At 33.0% G+C, this 16,505-nt stretch overlaps 1 protein-coding gene across 1 annotated transcript in view; it reads left to right on the top strand.

Annotated features, from left to right (window-relative positions):
- Positions 1–15,957, top strand: part of wake (ankyrin repeat and fibronectin type III domain containing protein wide awake) — a 138,732-nt gene extending 122,775 nt beyond the window's left edge. The window contains exons 9-12 of the mRNA XM_075291966.1: positions 3,801–4,007; positions 4,095–4,305; positions 6,376–6,508; positions 8,632–15,957. Coding sequence (XP_075148081.1) covers positions 3,801–4,007; positions 4,095–4,305; positions 6,376–6,508; positions 8,632–11,106 — 3,026 coding nt within the window. The 3' untranslated portion in view covers positions 11,107–15,957. The remainder of the gene's footprint in view (positions 1–3,800; positions 4,008–4,094; positions 4,306–6,375; positions 6,509–8,631) is intronic.
- Positions 15,958–16,505: the final 548 nt, after the last annotated feature.

Raw genomic sequence — 16,505 nt, 5'->3', positions numbered from 1 at the left:
CCAAATCGGGGATATTTTTCGTGGGTGGAGACAACATTTTTGATTTGGGGGCTTGGACATTTGATGGGGATTTTTGTGGATAATTTTCGAAATCTCTTCAGTATAATAAATCAGGTTTAGAGATATGGTTTATATGAAATTCTTTACTATGTTTGGTTTTCGAGTTGAAAATCACTTTATTTTCGTAATTAATTTTCCTGAAATAATCAAAATTGTAAATGAAAAACAAACATATTCCTGTGAAGTCATGCCGAAATATAGAGGAATAAGAAACTGCGAATCAATTGAGTAAATTTATCTGCGAAAATTTCAACGCGAAAAGCGAACATAGCACTGAGAATCTTTAAAACAAAAAAAAACTTTCCTCTTTATTCCATGCCACTTTATTTCAAGAGCTAATTTACAATTTACTCGGTTATCTAAGAAATTTTTTACAATTGTGTATTTATTTCGTAAGGACTCGGGTCGAAGTGTTAGCCCCTCAACATCGGGGCAACAATGCCATTTCATAAAAATTTATACCAATTATTAATTCTGATGAGAGATTGTATGGGATGATATTTTGAGCACCCGTCTCCTGGTTTTAGGTTTTGAAATCTTAATCTTTTGGTATAATAAAAATTGCATATTTTTCCAATTTTTAGATTATGACGGATTTTCTACAGTATGTTAGAACCTATTCCTTTATCTTTTTCAAACAACTTGCCAAAAAAGTAGTGAGGATTTTTGTGGGGAATTTTGAATTAAATTGAGGATTTTTGGAGATGAAAGCGTCCCATTTTGGGGACAAGAGCCCGAAAAATACTGGCAACACTGTATTCTAAATTTAATGAAAAAATTTTTGACGCAAAGATTATAAACTTCATTTTAATTAACATTTCATTATTTTAAAGAAATTTGTCCTTAATATTTTGTAAATTTCGCTTCCTAAAATTTAGGTTGCGCAATCTTTAATATAACGAAAATCTTTAATAACACTGAAAGAAAAAAATGGCAAACTTTAAAATGTATTTTGCTACACTGAAAAAAATATTTTCGTTATATTAAAGGTTATGCAACCTAAATTTTAGGAAGCGGAATTTACAAAATATTAAAGACAAATTTCTTTAAAATAATGAAATGTTAATTAAAATAAAGTTTATTATCTTTGCTTCAACATTTTTTTTTTTCATTAAATTTAGGATACAAATCTTGTAAATTTGCGTCCCTCCCTTAAAGTCCATTGTCTTTGAACTAAGGCTAATTTTCCTTGAAGTAAAGAAACACATTTTTGATTTTTGATTAAACTTTAGATTTAAGATAAAAACGCTTCAAATACAAGCTAAGACTTATTTTGGGGATTTAGCGTCTTTGGTTTGAAGTTTTTTTTTGGAATTAAGAAAGCAGTTTTTACTTGGAAGTATCCGTTATAATTTGGATTTTTAAACTGGCATTTGTTTGTACGTGAGTACCTTTATTAATAAACCGATAAAAGAGAATGAAAATTCGACAAATGACATCTGTATCCTAATTTTAATTTTATTGGTCCTAGATTTAAAGCCAGATAGGTTGCAAAAAAATGTCTTTATTTAAAAGAAGCCGCATCTTTGGCTCGGAATCAATACCAAAATCTTTATGGGACGGTCAAAATCTTTGGATCCAAGTAAACTTTTTTTTGAGTGTACTTACACTCAAAAAAATTTTACTCCAATTCAACAGATTTTGACCATGTCTTAAGGATTTTGGTATAAATTCCAAGCTAAATATAAGGACATTTTTTAGGGACATATCTTGCTTTAAATCTACACTGAAAAAAAAATATTTACGTGGTATTAAAGATTACGCAACCTATATTTAAGGATACGCAATTTACACAATATTAAGGGCAAATTTCTTTAAAATAATAAAATTTTTATTAAAAGAAATTTTATATTTTTTTTTTTTTGTATTTAAATTTTTTTATTAAATTAGGACTCAAATATTGAACATTTTCGTCTCTACGTTAAAGTCTTATGTCATTTAACTAAGGCACATTTTTTTTAAAGTAAAGGAAAATATTTTTGAGTTAAAGAAATCGTCCTTAAATTAACTGAAATATTGAATCTTTAGATTTAAGATAAAAACACCTCAACTGTAGGCTAAGACTTATTTTGAGGATTTTGTACCAAGGATACATTAATTAAAGATTTTTTGGAATTAAGAAAATATTTTGTACTTTGAAATATCTGTTATAATTTGGATTTTTAAACTGGGCTTTGTTTGTTCGTGAATAGCTTAATACATCACAAAAAATAATGAAAATTTCATAAATGCGATTTGTATCTTAATTTTAATTTTTTAATCCTAGATTAAAAGCTATAGGTCCCTAAAAATGTCTTTATTTGAAAAAAAATCTAATACCAAAATCCTTAAGGGAAGGTCAACATTTTTGAATCCAAGTAAACTTTTTTTTTTTAGTGTAGGATCAGTAAAATTAAAATTAGTACCGATCTAATTAATTGAAATTTCATTCTATATTTGCGATATGCTAATAAGCAATTCACGCACAAACAAATGCCAGTTTAAAACTCTAATTTATAAAAGATACTTCAAAGTAAAAAATGTTTCTTAATTCCAAAACAAACAAACTTCAAAACAAAGATGCTAAATTCTCCAAAAATTCTTAGCCTAAATTTGAAGCGTTTTTATCTTACACAGGAAAAAACTTTTCTGAGTCAATCACGAAATTAATTGACCCAATTAAGTTTTTAATTGAAACGTCTTTTATCACCAAAATGATTATATCAATCAAATAAAATAATTAGTAATAAAAATATACTTGATTAAAAAATTAATTGATTTATTCAGCACTTTCAATTAATTTTTTTAATTGCAGCAATCAATTCTTTATTGTATTATTGGTTATTTATTTATAAGGATTTTACTTTAGATGAAATGTTTTTTTTTTGTAAGTTTATACTTTCTTATGAACTTTACGATTATAGTTGAAATTTTCTTTAGATTTGATTTGAAATTTAATGAACCAGAGCATACACAAAAAAAAAAATATTTCTGATTCAATCTTCAATCACAGAAATGATAGTTAATTGAAAGTCAATTAAAAAAATTAATTGAACCAATTAAAAAATTAATTGATACTATTAATATATTAGTGAATGATTTTTGTTTCAATTAAAAAAATTTTTGTATCAATTAAATTTTTATTTGAATATTTTTAAAAACTCAATTAAGACTTTAATTGCAAAAATTTTCGTGAAATATTTTTATGTGTAGTATGAAACTAATTATTTCTGAACGAAATTTTCAATCATTTTCTTAATTGGTTTTAGCTTTTAATTTGTTTAAAAAGTTAATTCTATCAATTAATTATTTAAATGATTACATTTTCAAGTTTAATCAATTTTTTTTTTATTGAAAATATGTGATATTTTTTCTCTGTAAATATAAGTCTGCCAATTTAAATATGAGTTTTTTAATAAAAAATGTTTTTCCTTTACTCTAAGAAAAATTTACTTTACTTCTAAGGTATACGACTTTAACAAAGGGGCGCAAATTTTCAAGATTCATCCTAAATTTAATGAAAATAAAATTTGAAGGGAAGATTATAAACTTTATTTTAATTTAAAGAAACTTGTCCTTAATATTTGTAAATTGCGTATCCTAAAATTTAGGTTGCATTATCTTTTATATTAGTTCAATATTTTCTATGTGTATACTTCCAGAGAAGTAATATGTTCATCCCAAATATGTTTTTCTTTATTATGGTTTTCATGGTTAATTCGTATTCTCATATTCCATTCAATCTTCTTTTTTATTTACAGTGCAATGGTCAACACGTGCAGATTTCAGTAATGTGGTGGGCGAACGTGAACTCATGGATTGGCGTAGTTTCCATGGAACCATGGGTACTCAATGTAACATTTCAGGTTTGACTCAGGGTCGACGTTATTTTCTACGGGCTGCAAGCGGCAATGTTAAAGGATGGGGACCCTATAAGTGTTCAGTGCCGGCTAGTGTTATACCATCAAGTAAGTGAATTGATGAGATAAAAGGAAGACAGAATATATTAAAAAATTTCATTATTTTTATTTTCTTTTGCAAAAACCAAATTTAAGGTTGGCGTGATTTAAACAACCGCGAAGATCGTTATATAGGACGTCAGCGAATGCTGGACAATTTGTTCACAGCTGTTCGTTTGGCTCGACCTGCCGATGTGTCTGAATTGACTTTGGATACAAATAGCCAGCAACGAAGGAATCCTAAAAAGAAAACAACAATTAAACAATTATTTTCGGTAGCTTCCAAATTTCAGAAACACTTGAGAAGGTAAGTAGAGCAGGTTTTTTTATGGATCGGTTCGATTAATAAATTATTTAATTAAGTTAAATTAAACTTATCCCAGCCGAAAGTACACGATGAGAGAAGAAAATTAATTTCTGGATTTTGCTAGATTGGTTGCCTTTCGTTTTTTCGCCAAATTCGATTTGAGCACTTTTGTGCAATTTTCTTCTATTTTTCGCATGGCCATAGCTCGAAAATTGCTGCTGTCTTTAGCAAAGTTGTAGCTCTTGACTAACAAAAATGTTTACACAGAAACAAATATCACCAAAATATTCCCAATTAAAAAAGTTGATTAAATTAATTGATTAAATTAATTTATACTATTAACCTTTCAATCAAACTAGAAACATTAAGTCAACTACATCAATGATTGAAATATTTTAAAATTACAATTAAAAAATTAATTGATACAATTAACTTTTTAATCAAACTCGGACGATTAAGTCAGTTAAAAAAATATGGACTTTTTTTTAATTTTTAGTTAAAAATTTATTAGAAACAATAATTTTTATACCCTCCATCAGAGGATGGGGGCTATATTAACTTTGTCATTCCGTTTCCGTTCCGTAACACATCGAAATATTGCTCTAAGACCCCATAAAGTATATATATTCTGGGTCGTTGTGAAATTCTGAGTCGATCTGAGCATGTCCGTCCGTCCGTTCTAACTTCCGGACGAAACAAGCTATCGACTTGAAACTTGGCACAAGTAGTTGTTATTGATGTAGGTCGGATGGTATTGCAAATGGGCCATGTCGGTCCACTTTTACGTATAGCCCCCATATAAACGGACCCCCAAATTTGGCTTGCGGATCCTCTAAGAGAAGCAATTTCATCCGATCCGGATGAAATTTGGTACATGGTGTAAGTATATGGTCTCTAACAACCATGCAAAAATTGGTCCACATCGGTCTATAATTATATATAGCCCCCATATAAACCGATCCCCAGATTTGACCCCCGGAGCTCCTTGGAGGAGCAAAATTCAACCGATTCGGTTGAAATTTGGTACGTAATGTTAGTATATGGTATCCAACAACCATGCAGGAATTGGTGCATATCAGCCCATAATTATATATAGCTTCCATATAAACCGATCCCCAGATTTGACCTCCGGTGCCTTTTGGAGAAGCAAAATTCATCCGATCTGGTTGAAATTTGGTACGTGGTGGTAGTATATGATATTTAACAACCATGCCAAAAATGGTCCATATCAGTCCATAATCTTATATAGCCCCCATATAAACCTATCACGAGATTTGGTTTTGGAGCCTTCTTGTCTAACATATACCACGTATGGATTAACTCACAATTTAGAAAACGATGTTAAGAAGTTTTGAGATACCAACATCCAAGTAATATACTTGTTTTTAATTAAAATAAACAGTGATTAAAACTAGTTATAGAAAGTGATTGAAAAATAGTAATGTTTTTAATAAAAAAAAATTAATTGAATTTTGCAATCAACATCAATTACAACTTTAATTGAATCAATGAAAAAATTAATTTAAAGTTGCTAATAAATAAATTAATTTTTTAATCAAGTATTTTTTTATGCCCAATTACAACTGTAATTTATACTACCATTTTCGTGATTGAAGACATTTCAATTAAAAAATTATTTTGGATCAATTAATTTTGTGATTGAACAAGAATTTTTTTTTGTGTAATATACTAAGTCGGTAAAATGTCATCTTCATATTCTCAACCCCACAAATTTCGAAAACATTACTACTTTTTTCACCGAATTTTCCGTTTTTAGACTTTTTAGGCTAAAAAGCGAACGGCAACCAATCTAGCAAATCCAGATATTACATTTCTCCTCTCATCGAGCACTTTCAGCAATTTTTTTTGCTTCTCTCCACTCATCTAGTACTATGAACAAAAAATTTTTCAATTAAAAAATTAAAATATATTTGAACAAATATTCCAACTTATTTTTTTAATTGAATTAGTTGAAAAATAAAATTCAATTAAAAATTGATTTAACGTGATTGAATACAAAAAATATTTTTTGGTATGTATGTATGTTAATGTTATTCTTTTTAATTTCAGGGGTATTTATTTGGCGAGCATTGTCTATTGTGAAGATAAGATATTGGTAACTAGTGAAGATTTTCTTCCTGTCATAGAAATCGATGAATCCTTCCCTAGTACTTTAAATAGTGACTATCACTGGTTGATGAAGGTAAGTTAAAGTGCTTAAAAAAGTGTCATTATACAATAAAAATTGAAACAAACACAACTCGATTATGGGTATAAAAAATATGTCCCTGTTTATTAAATTGGAAATTAAATCAGGCTCCACTCATTGATATGAGAAAAATGTTTCCTAAGGTATATATTGGAAATGTGTTAATCTCAGCCTATATTCTGGTAATCCAAGAGACGAATTTGTTAGTCAAAACGATTATTGTTTTTTTTTTCACGAAATTGTAGACAAACGAATTAGAATATGAATAATTTGAATTTAGGTTATTACAGGTTGATCGACCTAGAAGTGACTGAACTTCGTCCCTTGAAATTTAGGAACTTTGTATCCAATGATCTTTCTTCTAGTGAATAGCATCATCTTTGTTCTTCCAGGGTTCACACCCAATTCACATCCCCCGTTCCAGTCTGGAAGATATGGTAAAGCTTTACTCAACACACCTGAGTTCGTATAAAGGAATTTTCCCGATATCAATATTAGGATGACATCCACTGTCACGCCACTACCTTAATGCCTTTGCTTCTCAGCTCAATTAAAGCCTCGTTTACTATCAATAGCCATAGCAAGAGTGATATTTCTCCGCACTGTGGCAATGATATTGCGGTCTTAGCCAGTTCAACCTCTATATTCTATTCAAGTAACATTACCTCGATCCACTTTATTATAAAATCTCCCACCGTGGTGCAATGGTTAGCATGCCCGCCTTGAATACACAGGATCGTGGGTTCAAACCCAGTTACTACCAAACACCAAAAAGTTTTTCAAAGGTGGATTATCACACCTCAGTAAAGTTGGTGACATTTCTGAGTGTTCCAAAGCTTCTAAGTGGTTTCACTGCAATGTGGAACGCCGTTCGGACTCGGCTATAAAGGTTCCTTGCCATTGAGCTTAACATAGAATCGGGCAGTACTCAGTGATAAGAGAGAAGTTCACCACAATGGACTGAATAGTCTAAGTGAGTCTGAAATATCGGACTGCCACTATATCTAACCTAACATAACCTAAAATCTTCCACACCATTCTCCTTTAATGCCAGTACTATTCGATCAATTATTGTATTATTAAATGCAGCTTCAATATGAAGAAACGCCATCAGTGTATAGTCAACGTATGTTATAGATTTCTCTATGTGATGTACTACTGATTGCAGAGCACAGATTAATAGTTTCATGCTCAGTTGATTTCTTATATAGTCATCTAACATCCTCTCTATAGTCATTTACAAGAAGGATGATAGACTTATGGGTCTAAAATTCTTCGCTGTTCAGAGCACTATCTTCCCAGCTTTTGGAATGAAATTCACCCTAACCTTCCACCTGGCCTTTGGTATGTATCCAAATCGCAATGTGACCCTCATTAAGTCCTCATAAGCTTCGCTTAGTAGATCGAAAGACTCCTGAAGCATACATGCATATACGCTGTCCAAACCTGGAGATTTGTATAGCCCGAAACCGTGTATCGCCCATTTAACGCTCTCTTGGTTACAATACTTGATATTTCCTTATTTGCTCCATTGTAAATAAATTTCTGAAACCACAGATATATGCTGTGTCGCTCATCTCGCATTCTGGAAAGTATGTTTCAATAAAAGGTCTATAGTCTCCTCTGGTGATTCAGTCCAGATTCCATCGTTGTTCTGCAAGTTTCCACTAAACTTAGATTGATTTGACAAAATCTTAGGAAGTCTTGCATTGTCCTTAATACTAGAAAGTTCCTCTATCATGCAGGATAAAAACTATTCTTTTAGCCTTCCTTGTCTCCTTCTCAAAATTTATGCATTCCACAGCTGCAGGCTTCCTTGCCTAATTGTATAATTTCCGAGGTATTCTTCTTAGACCCATTAGGTCCTTCATCCAACAGTTCACCAAAGTTCACCAATGTGGTATCACAATGGACTGAATAGTCTAAGTGAGCCTGATACATCGGGCTGCCACCTAACCTAACAGGCCTTGTGTTTATTGTTATGTGGCTTACTGGTAGGGCACGATTTAACGAAGGAACGCTTGCTGTGTTTTCCATCAATACTGTTAAGCTTTTTGTTATATCCCACTGTCACCAAATCTTTCATCCAATTTTTAATTTTCCATTTTCTCTTACAGGTCGCTTGTACATGGGATGATGTGAAATCACTACGCACCGATATGGAACGTAATTTAACTTCGGCAAATCATTTTCGTACGAAATTACTCTCAGCCGTATGTCAAATGCAATCGGCCTTGGGTTTCAACGATCTCGGTCAGCTGTATTACAAGCCCCTGAAGGATAATCACGGTACGGTGGTGTTAACCTGCATACAATCGGTAAAGAGTCAAAAACAAGTTTCAATTCTTAATTCTCGTTGGCTACCCGTGAATAAATTGCAAAAGAAGATGGGAGCTTTACATGAAGAGTACAACATCAATGAAATTCTAATATCCTCCCTAACGGATCAATTGCAATATCATCAAATGGCCCACCAGCGTTTAGGTCCTGGCCTATATTTGGGCTATTTGAAAATGCAATGTTCCATGGATCAAATTCAAGTGGTTGTACCCGCCAAAACACCCAATGTCTTGCCACATTGTAAGGTACGCGATAATAGTCATATTTCTGCCGAGGAATGGCAAGTGCTAAAGCGAGGCAATACATCGGCAGATGGTAAGCGTGAAGATGGTACTCGTAGTACTAGCCCCTTGCGGTTGGGCTTAGATTTCAATACGAATACCGAAGCTACCACCGAAGTTCAGAGGCTATTTTTGTACGATTTGACAGCGGCTACGAATAAGCTTTTTTCGTATATGAATATCAAGCCACAAGATGCTTTAACCCACCGACTATTTGATGTGGAAGTAATAGAGCATAGTAGGGATATTAGTTTCCTGATAATATGTCCCTCGGTGGAATTAAGTTGTGCTGTACCAGGACAATCCGAACTACTTCTGCAACGTGAGGATTTGGCCAGTCTTAGCATACAGGCATTCGAAATGATTCATCTATCCACGTACCAACCAGGAATTATACAAAAATATGCTAGACTTTCGTGTATACTGGAACTGGACACCACTCTGGCCAATCATTCGCAAAGAGAGGCATTCTCGACTAGCGAATTACAGACAGCCAAAGAACGTCTGGCCAAGCTACAGGAATTGACAGCCAGTCTCAATGCAGTATGGAAGTCAGTGCGATGGCTAATGGATGTCATTGCATTCGCTCGTGACAAGAATGCACCACCCTCGGCAGCGATGAAGGATATTTTAGAATTTGCTCAAAATTCAGAGCAGGCCTCAACTCCAAATCCCCAACTACTGCAGCCTCCGCTGCGAGGTGATATGAAATTCCATAAATCAGGATCGGGTAGAGGTAGCTGGCCAGGTCCAGATTCTAGCCATAGCAGCTCAAATTTGGGACCAGAACATTCTAAGTCAGAACAAAATTTAGGTCTCTCAGCCGCCACAACTCCGACGTCACAGCCATCTCCAGCAACATCTATGGCATATAGCCAAAAGCAGCAGACGTTAAATCAACCCCTAACAGTAACAAGTTCAACTCTTGCAACTCCTTCAACGATTACAACCTCCAATCTATTGCAAGTCCAAGGTGATTTTGTATCAACCGATATGGGATCATCGCTAAGAAAGAATTCGGGCGATTCAGTAACATCCCACTGTACGACACATAGTTTTTACTCAGCCAACGACTCGGCCCTAACAAGCACCAGCGATTTTGGTCAAATGTTTAGTGTACCCCCATCACGATCTGATGATACACTCAGCGAAGCAGCCAAACAAAATCAAAAGCATATTCAGGGTTTACAACGTAAGCGCACCAGTTCGAATATAACACCAACTTCATCGACACCCGTAACTCCCATGATTACAGTGCACTCATCCAGCTCGGCTCCATACTTGGTCACAGATCCTCACAATTTGGGCTCGAGTCAATCGCTGAAAGTCAACTATAATGGAGAATATGAGAGCAAACAAATTAAAACTGCTGAGAAAGTAAAATCCGCATCCAGTGCGAATCTAAGGGACAATGCTGTATACCTGAAATCCTCGCTTAGTGCTCTACAAACGGATATGAAGAGTTCCACATCATCCAGCTTGGATGAAAATATTGCTCCCAAAGCATCCACCAGCAAACAAATGCAAAGACTAAACAGCACAGAAGAATACACAGCGAGTAGTTGTCCAAGTCTTGCCTCCGAAAATGCTTCAGAAGCTGTACCACAACACAACACTCCCTCCGGAATAATACAGGTCTACACAGCTTATAATACGGGTTTAGCTTCCGGTACTAGTTTAAAATTACATGTTACCGCAAAAACTTCTGCCCGAGAGGTAATCAATTTGGTGGTGAAGCAATTGAATATGGCTGCTGTTCTAAAGGGTAGCAATGGTCCCATCTATTCTGCCGATGTCTTGGACAATTTCTGTTTGGTGGCTGTCATTGGTGCCAGGGAACGATGTTTACGAGATGATTTTAAACCTTTACTCTTACAAAATCCCTGGAAAAAGGGTAGACTGTATGTGCGACAAAAGCATGAATTACTGGCCGCCATTGAGCATTCAAATCGTAAATCCCATTTGATATAAGTTTAGAGAAATCGATCGCAAATAGGACATGTCCTAAAAACAAAATACTTGTTGTAATACTATGGAACAATATTAAGCGAATCTAAGGCATTTAGTGTGAAAAGCTTTAAAGCAATGTTATGGGCTCAATATCTATGTTTTTTTCTCGTTTGTAAATTAGGTTAGTTAGTCCATTCCAGGTTAGAATCGACTTAAAGAGTAAACTAGATTTCGACCAAAGATTAGTTTTTGATCAGAATCAGTGTTTCTCAAATAGTAGTATCGGAAGGTACCATATACGTTTAGTGATGTAAGTGGGGTAACGTTAAAAATTATCCAAGTTGACGACATAGGAACCAGAAAAGGTGTAAATGTCGGGTTTTTCTATATGGATATTTTAAAAATTATCTGTAAATTTGAATTTTAAATTATCTCCGTGCTTTGGGTCTTTTTTCGAACATTGGAATGTAGTATTTTTACTACTTCATTTCCGGGAAAGTTCGGGATATAAAATCTAAAGACAACCAATACATCATTATGTCGAGAGATTCTTCTACAATAACATGGCTAATCCAAATTGAATGACATTCTTTGGTGAGTAGTTTAATTCTTCGAGTAATAATTTTAACCGAGCCGTTTTGAGAAAGCTTAAAGTTCTTTGAAACTTCAATTGATATTGGATTCGGGTATAATTTCCCTGGCGTTAGAGACGCTCCATTCAATTCCATAGCAAAACAACCTAAGCAATTTATCCTACAACCAGAGTAGGAATATGATCACTTCAAATCTGTTGCACGAACAGGAAACATGTTTGTGCAATTATGTTATATTCTCAAAGAAAATATATTTTTGCCTGCAATTCTTTATTTCTCGCTCTCTCTTTGATTACTCCGATTGTAATGCTTGATTTATGCTCGAGGAAATTTTCGTATACTTTGATAGCCCTCCCCCCACGGATATGGTCGGTCGAACTTCATATTGTTCTTAATTGTTTTCAAAGTATACAAGTATATAACAGTTGAATATTAATTCACCACAAGGGAAACCTTTGTTACGCTGGGAAAAATCGATCAATATATCCCTGATCATTGGTTCCATAGTAAAATCCAACTACTTTTAGGTCCACAATGGAAGCTGTCATGATGCAGTGGTTACCATGGCCGCATTGCATACACAGATTCACGGCAGTACTCAGTGATAAGAAAGAAGTCCACCACTGTGGTTAGGTTAGGTTAGGCTAAAGTGGCAGGCACATTAAGTTTCTGGCTCACTTAGACTATTCAGTCCATTGTGATACCACATTAACCTATTACATATGTGCACTACTAGCTTTAACCGCTGAACCTTATCGATTATTTTCTTCTGTCGAACCAACCAGATTGTTCCAAAAACATTAGCAGACTTCTTAACGTTAACGATTTCCAAGTCCGCCAGTAATACAGGACACTCACATGAACAACTCGTTATAGCAGATATCAGGAGTGATATCTGACGTCTTGAGAACACTAGAATATCTATCATTTCAAAACGATCCGTTCATGAGAGTGAATCAACACACACGTGTTGTCAAACTGAGAACGGACGGGGTCAATCTGACAACGTAAAAATGACACCATGCGTTGTCAAAACAACAACCAGCGTTCATGATCTGACAACGTAATGGTTACGAATTAATAAACAAATAAAAAAAATCGGCTAACGTGACTCGAACCTGTGTTATCATTTAACAGTCGCCTAAGCACATTGCACCACCGGCGGAGTTGTCGTAACAACGTCTAGCGATTATTTGAAGACTTTTCATGGCCAAAGGAAAAAATGCTGTTCATGAAATTGTGAACGCCCGTGAACGAAATCGTGAACATTCCGTTTTGATTTTTTGTGAACGTTTCCGTTTCATTTTGTCACCGTCCGTTCACGATTGTGGAACGCAATTTTTTTCTATTAGTGTAGTGTGCGTTTTAAATGGGGCCATATTTGCTTGGTGTCGTTACAACCCTTGCAATTCTCCCATCGAACACTAGTCATCATAACAGCCTTCTCACGCAGTAAGATCTTGCAGGTAGCCAGAGGCATACCAACAGATTCTAGTTCCCCTGCAATATGTAAAGGTAGTTGCTAGCCTTGCAAACACATCTGCTTCGAAATTCCCCAGTATGTTGCAATGGCCAGGCACCCTTATTAGGTGAATATTGTACTGTTCGTTGAGAGATTTGCGGCAGTTGATGGCCGTTTCAAGTTAAGGAACACAGAATCCCAAGGATTTTATTGCAGGTTGACTGTCTGACAATATATTTATACCAACATTTGTTGGAACATTACTTCACAGCCAATTCGCCAACTATCATATTGCTAATATTTCAATCTGAAAAACACTACAGTTATTGGGAAATCTTTTCGCTATTCGAAGTTCCAGGTCTTTAGAATATACTCCGAAACCCACTTGTCCATCCAATTTGGAGCCATCAGTGTAGAAATCTTTATTCGCTTGGGTCTGTGTGCACCACGCCTCACTGTTGGGAATTAGAGTTTCAAAGTTTTTGTCGAAAAGTGTTTCCGCCAGAGTGTAATCCACTACGTTTGGTACATCTGGCATTATTTTGAGGACAGGACTGTGACCGTACCTTTTTTCCGACCACAGCGATAGCTCGCACAGCCGTTGTTGCAGCTGACTGTTTGGCCTGAATGTCGACAGACAATAGATGCAGCATGACATTAAGGGAATCTGTTCCTGTGGTAACACAATGGACTGAAAGTCTAAGTGAGCCTGAATTAGCGGGAATTAACTTAAGACAAATTGTCTTAAGGGTTACTCTAGATATTTGACTGCCGAAAAAAATCGAAGTTCTCTCTAAGTCATTACTAAAAAATGCTATTCTAGAGGTGGACAAATAGAATAATATAAAGAAATAAAATAATAGAAAAAAAAAGAAATAAAATAATAGAATAAAAAGAAAGAAGAAAAAAAAATTATTTGAAAAGTTACCGATCCATTTCTGGACAGACGTAGAATTTGCGATAAACTTTTGGCTAGTATTTTCAAAAAAGCTTTACGTAGGGGTAAAAGTCGAAAAAGTATTTTTTTTGTAATTGTTTCCCTTTTTTTTTAAATGAAATCAAAAATACTGAAATAGCATCACATCTAAAGAACTAATGCGAAATCAATACAGTAAGATGACTTGCAAGAAGATGAGATGATAAGAAGATGACTTGCAACATATGCCAAGCCCACACAGAAAAAATGTTTTAATTGAATTTTCCAAACTATTCAATACAAAATTTAATTTATTCAACAATTTTTTTTAAATTAAAACAAAAATCAATCACAAAAATTGATAGTATCAATTAATTTTTTAATTGGATGAATTAATTTTTTTAGTTAATTTTGGTGATTCATACTATCATTTCTGTGATTGAAGACATTTCAATTAAAAATTAATTGGTTCAATTAATTTCGTGATTGCATCCAAAAACTATTTTTTTTTGTGTACATGTAAAATTAATTTCTTCTGAGTCAATTTTACATCACTTCCGGAACCAAAAAGAACGTTTTCATTGCTTTTCTGGCTAGACTTTCTTTGCTGGGTGTTTAACGGGTTAGCTTGTATGCCCATGTACTAACTGAAAACCATGGCATATTTTTAGGCGGACTTTTAAAGCGAGTATAAAATGTGGCAGTATATTTTCGACAGTAAACAAATCTCAAAATCTTATTAGGATTCGGGGTTAAGATGTACCATGTAAATCCTTTGAAAGTGCCCATAATAGTCCAAAGAGTAACATAAAAATGGGTAGAAAAGAAATGTAGTGGCACAAAAGTACAATCTCATTAAATAAGTGGGGATTTTGCCACTGCCAATGTCACAACGGTGGCAGTGAAGAGAACATATCCAATTCGGCCGAAGTTTGAATTTACTAGCTTCCCAATTATAATTGGATTTTTTAGCAGATCCGAAATAATTTTGGCATCCCATTGCTTCATCACTATACCTATATGTGGAGCTTATGAAAATAGATAGAAATTACTTTAATTACAATTATCGTAAAAACAATTAACTTTATGCTATAGAATTTCACACCAATCAATATTGAAAAGCTTTATAAAAGAAGTTCAACTTTTTTTTTTGCAAATCGAACAAATGACCATTAAATGAGAAATACACATTTTTTTGAAACAATCTTTTAAATTATAGAAAAACAACCAAATTAGTAGTCAATGACCAATTTCAGAATTTAGACTGAGTTTTAAAGGAATTTATGCTTTTGAAAGATACCGAAAAGAATAAAACCACAAAAAAGGCAATTAAAATAAAATTTATGTTTTACAAACAAAAACTGTATTACGAAAAAATTAAAACAATCTTATGGAAATAATTGATGAAATGAATGTAATATTTATCATTTATATGTATATTTAAAAAAATATGTCACATGTTAGGCATACAAATTATATATATAAATAAAAAACAAACTATTAAAAATTAAATATTATGTACAACCAAAACTACATATGTATTAATTAGCATAGCAAATATTATATACATCATACATATTTTTTTCCAAATGTATACATTATATACAAAAAACAATAAATCAACTATAATAATTTTAGCACTTTATATACAATACTTTGTCCACTAGATGTTGTAGCAAATTATTTGAATGTTAAAAAACGATGAAGGATAAACACAACAAATACAAAGTTCTGTATGAGAAAACAAAGTAAACATAACTTGTAATACATGTTTTAGGTGTGTATGTATTTTAAATGTTATGAAAAAAAAAAAATTAAACAAATTTATTAGAAATTAGATTTTTATCAATTAATTTTTTGTTTTAGCATTTTCTTTAAGAAATAAAAACAAAACAAAAATATTTAAGCTTTTCAATTGTATATTAGTTTTAAACTTCTATTTGTGGCAATTATTTCTATTCATAATGATATTATTTATAGGATTTCTTTTCATTCATATCCATTTCTTATTCTTATTTACACAGGCACCTTGATTTGATCATCATCATCATTTTATTTAGTCATCAGTTATCGCATGATCTTGAAGGAGTTTTTTTCTAAACTTCTTCTATTCATTATAATTTTATTTTCTGTATTAAGTTGAATGCTTGAATTGATCTAAGTGTTTGTTGTTATTTTAATCATTTAACTTTGTTTTTAAATAATCGTATATGATCTATAAGTTCTATAAATATCACATTTTTGTTTTAAATAAAAAAATACACTTTCACTATATCTATATAAAAATTTTATTTATCCTTTATTTGCAGATTTTTTCTTTTGTATATTTTTTAAAAGCTTGTTCCATATAATGTTACAATTTCGATTTTAAAAATATTAATGCGTGAACATTTTATGGCCAAAATGGTACATTCTATGTATGTTGACTTTATTTTGAAAATTTAAAAAT

The sequence above is a fragment of the Haematobia irritans genome, chromosome 1 (assembly GCF_050003625.1).
Source record: "Haematobia irritans isolate KBUSLIRL chromosome 1, ASM5000362v1, whole genome shotgun sequence".
NCBI lineage: Eukaryota > Metazoa > Arthropoda > Insecta > Diptera > Muscidae > Haematobia > Haematobia irritans.
The sequence above is the reverse complement of the archived record's forward strand: the minus strand, read 5'-3'. Positions and strand labels throughout refer to the sequence as shown.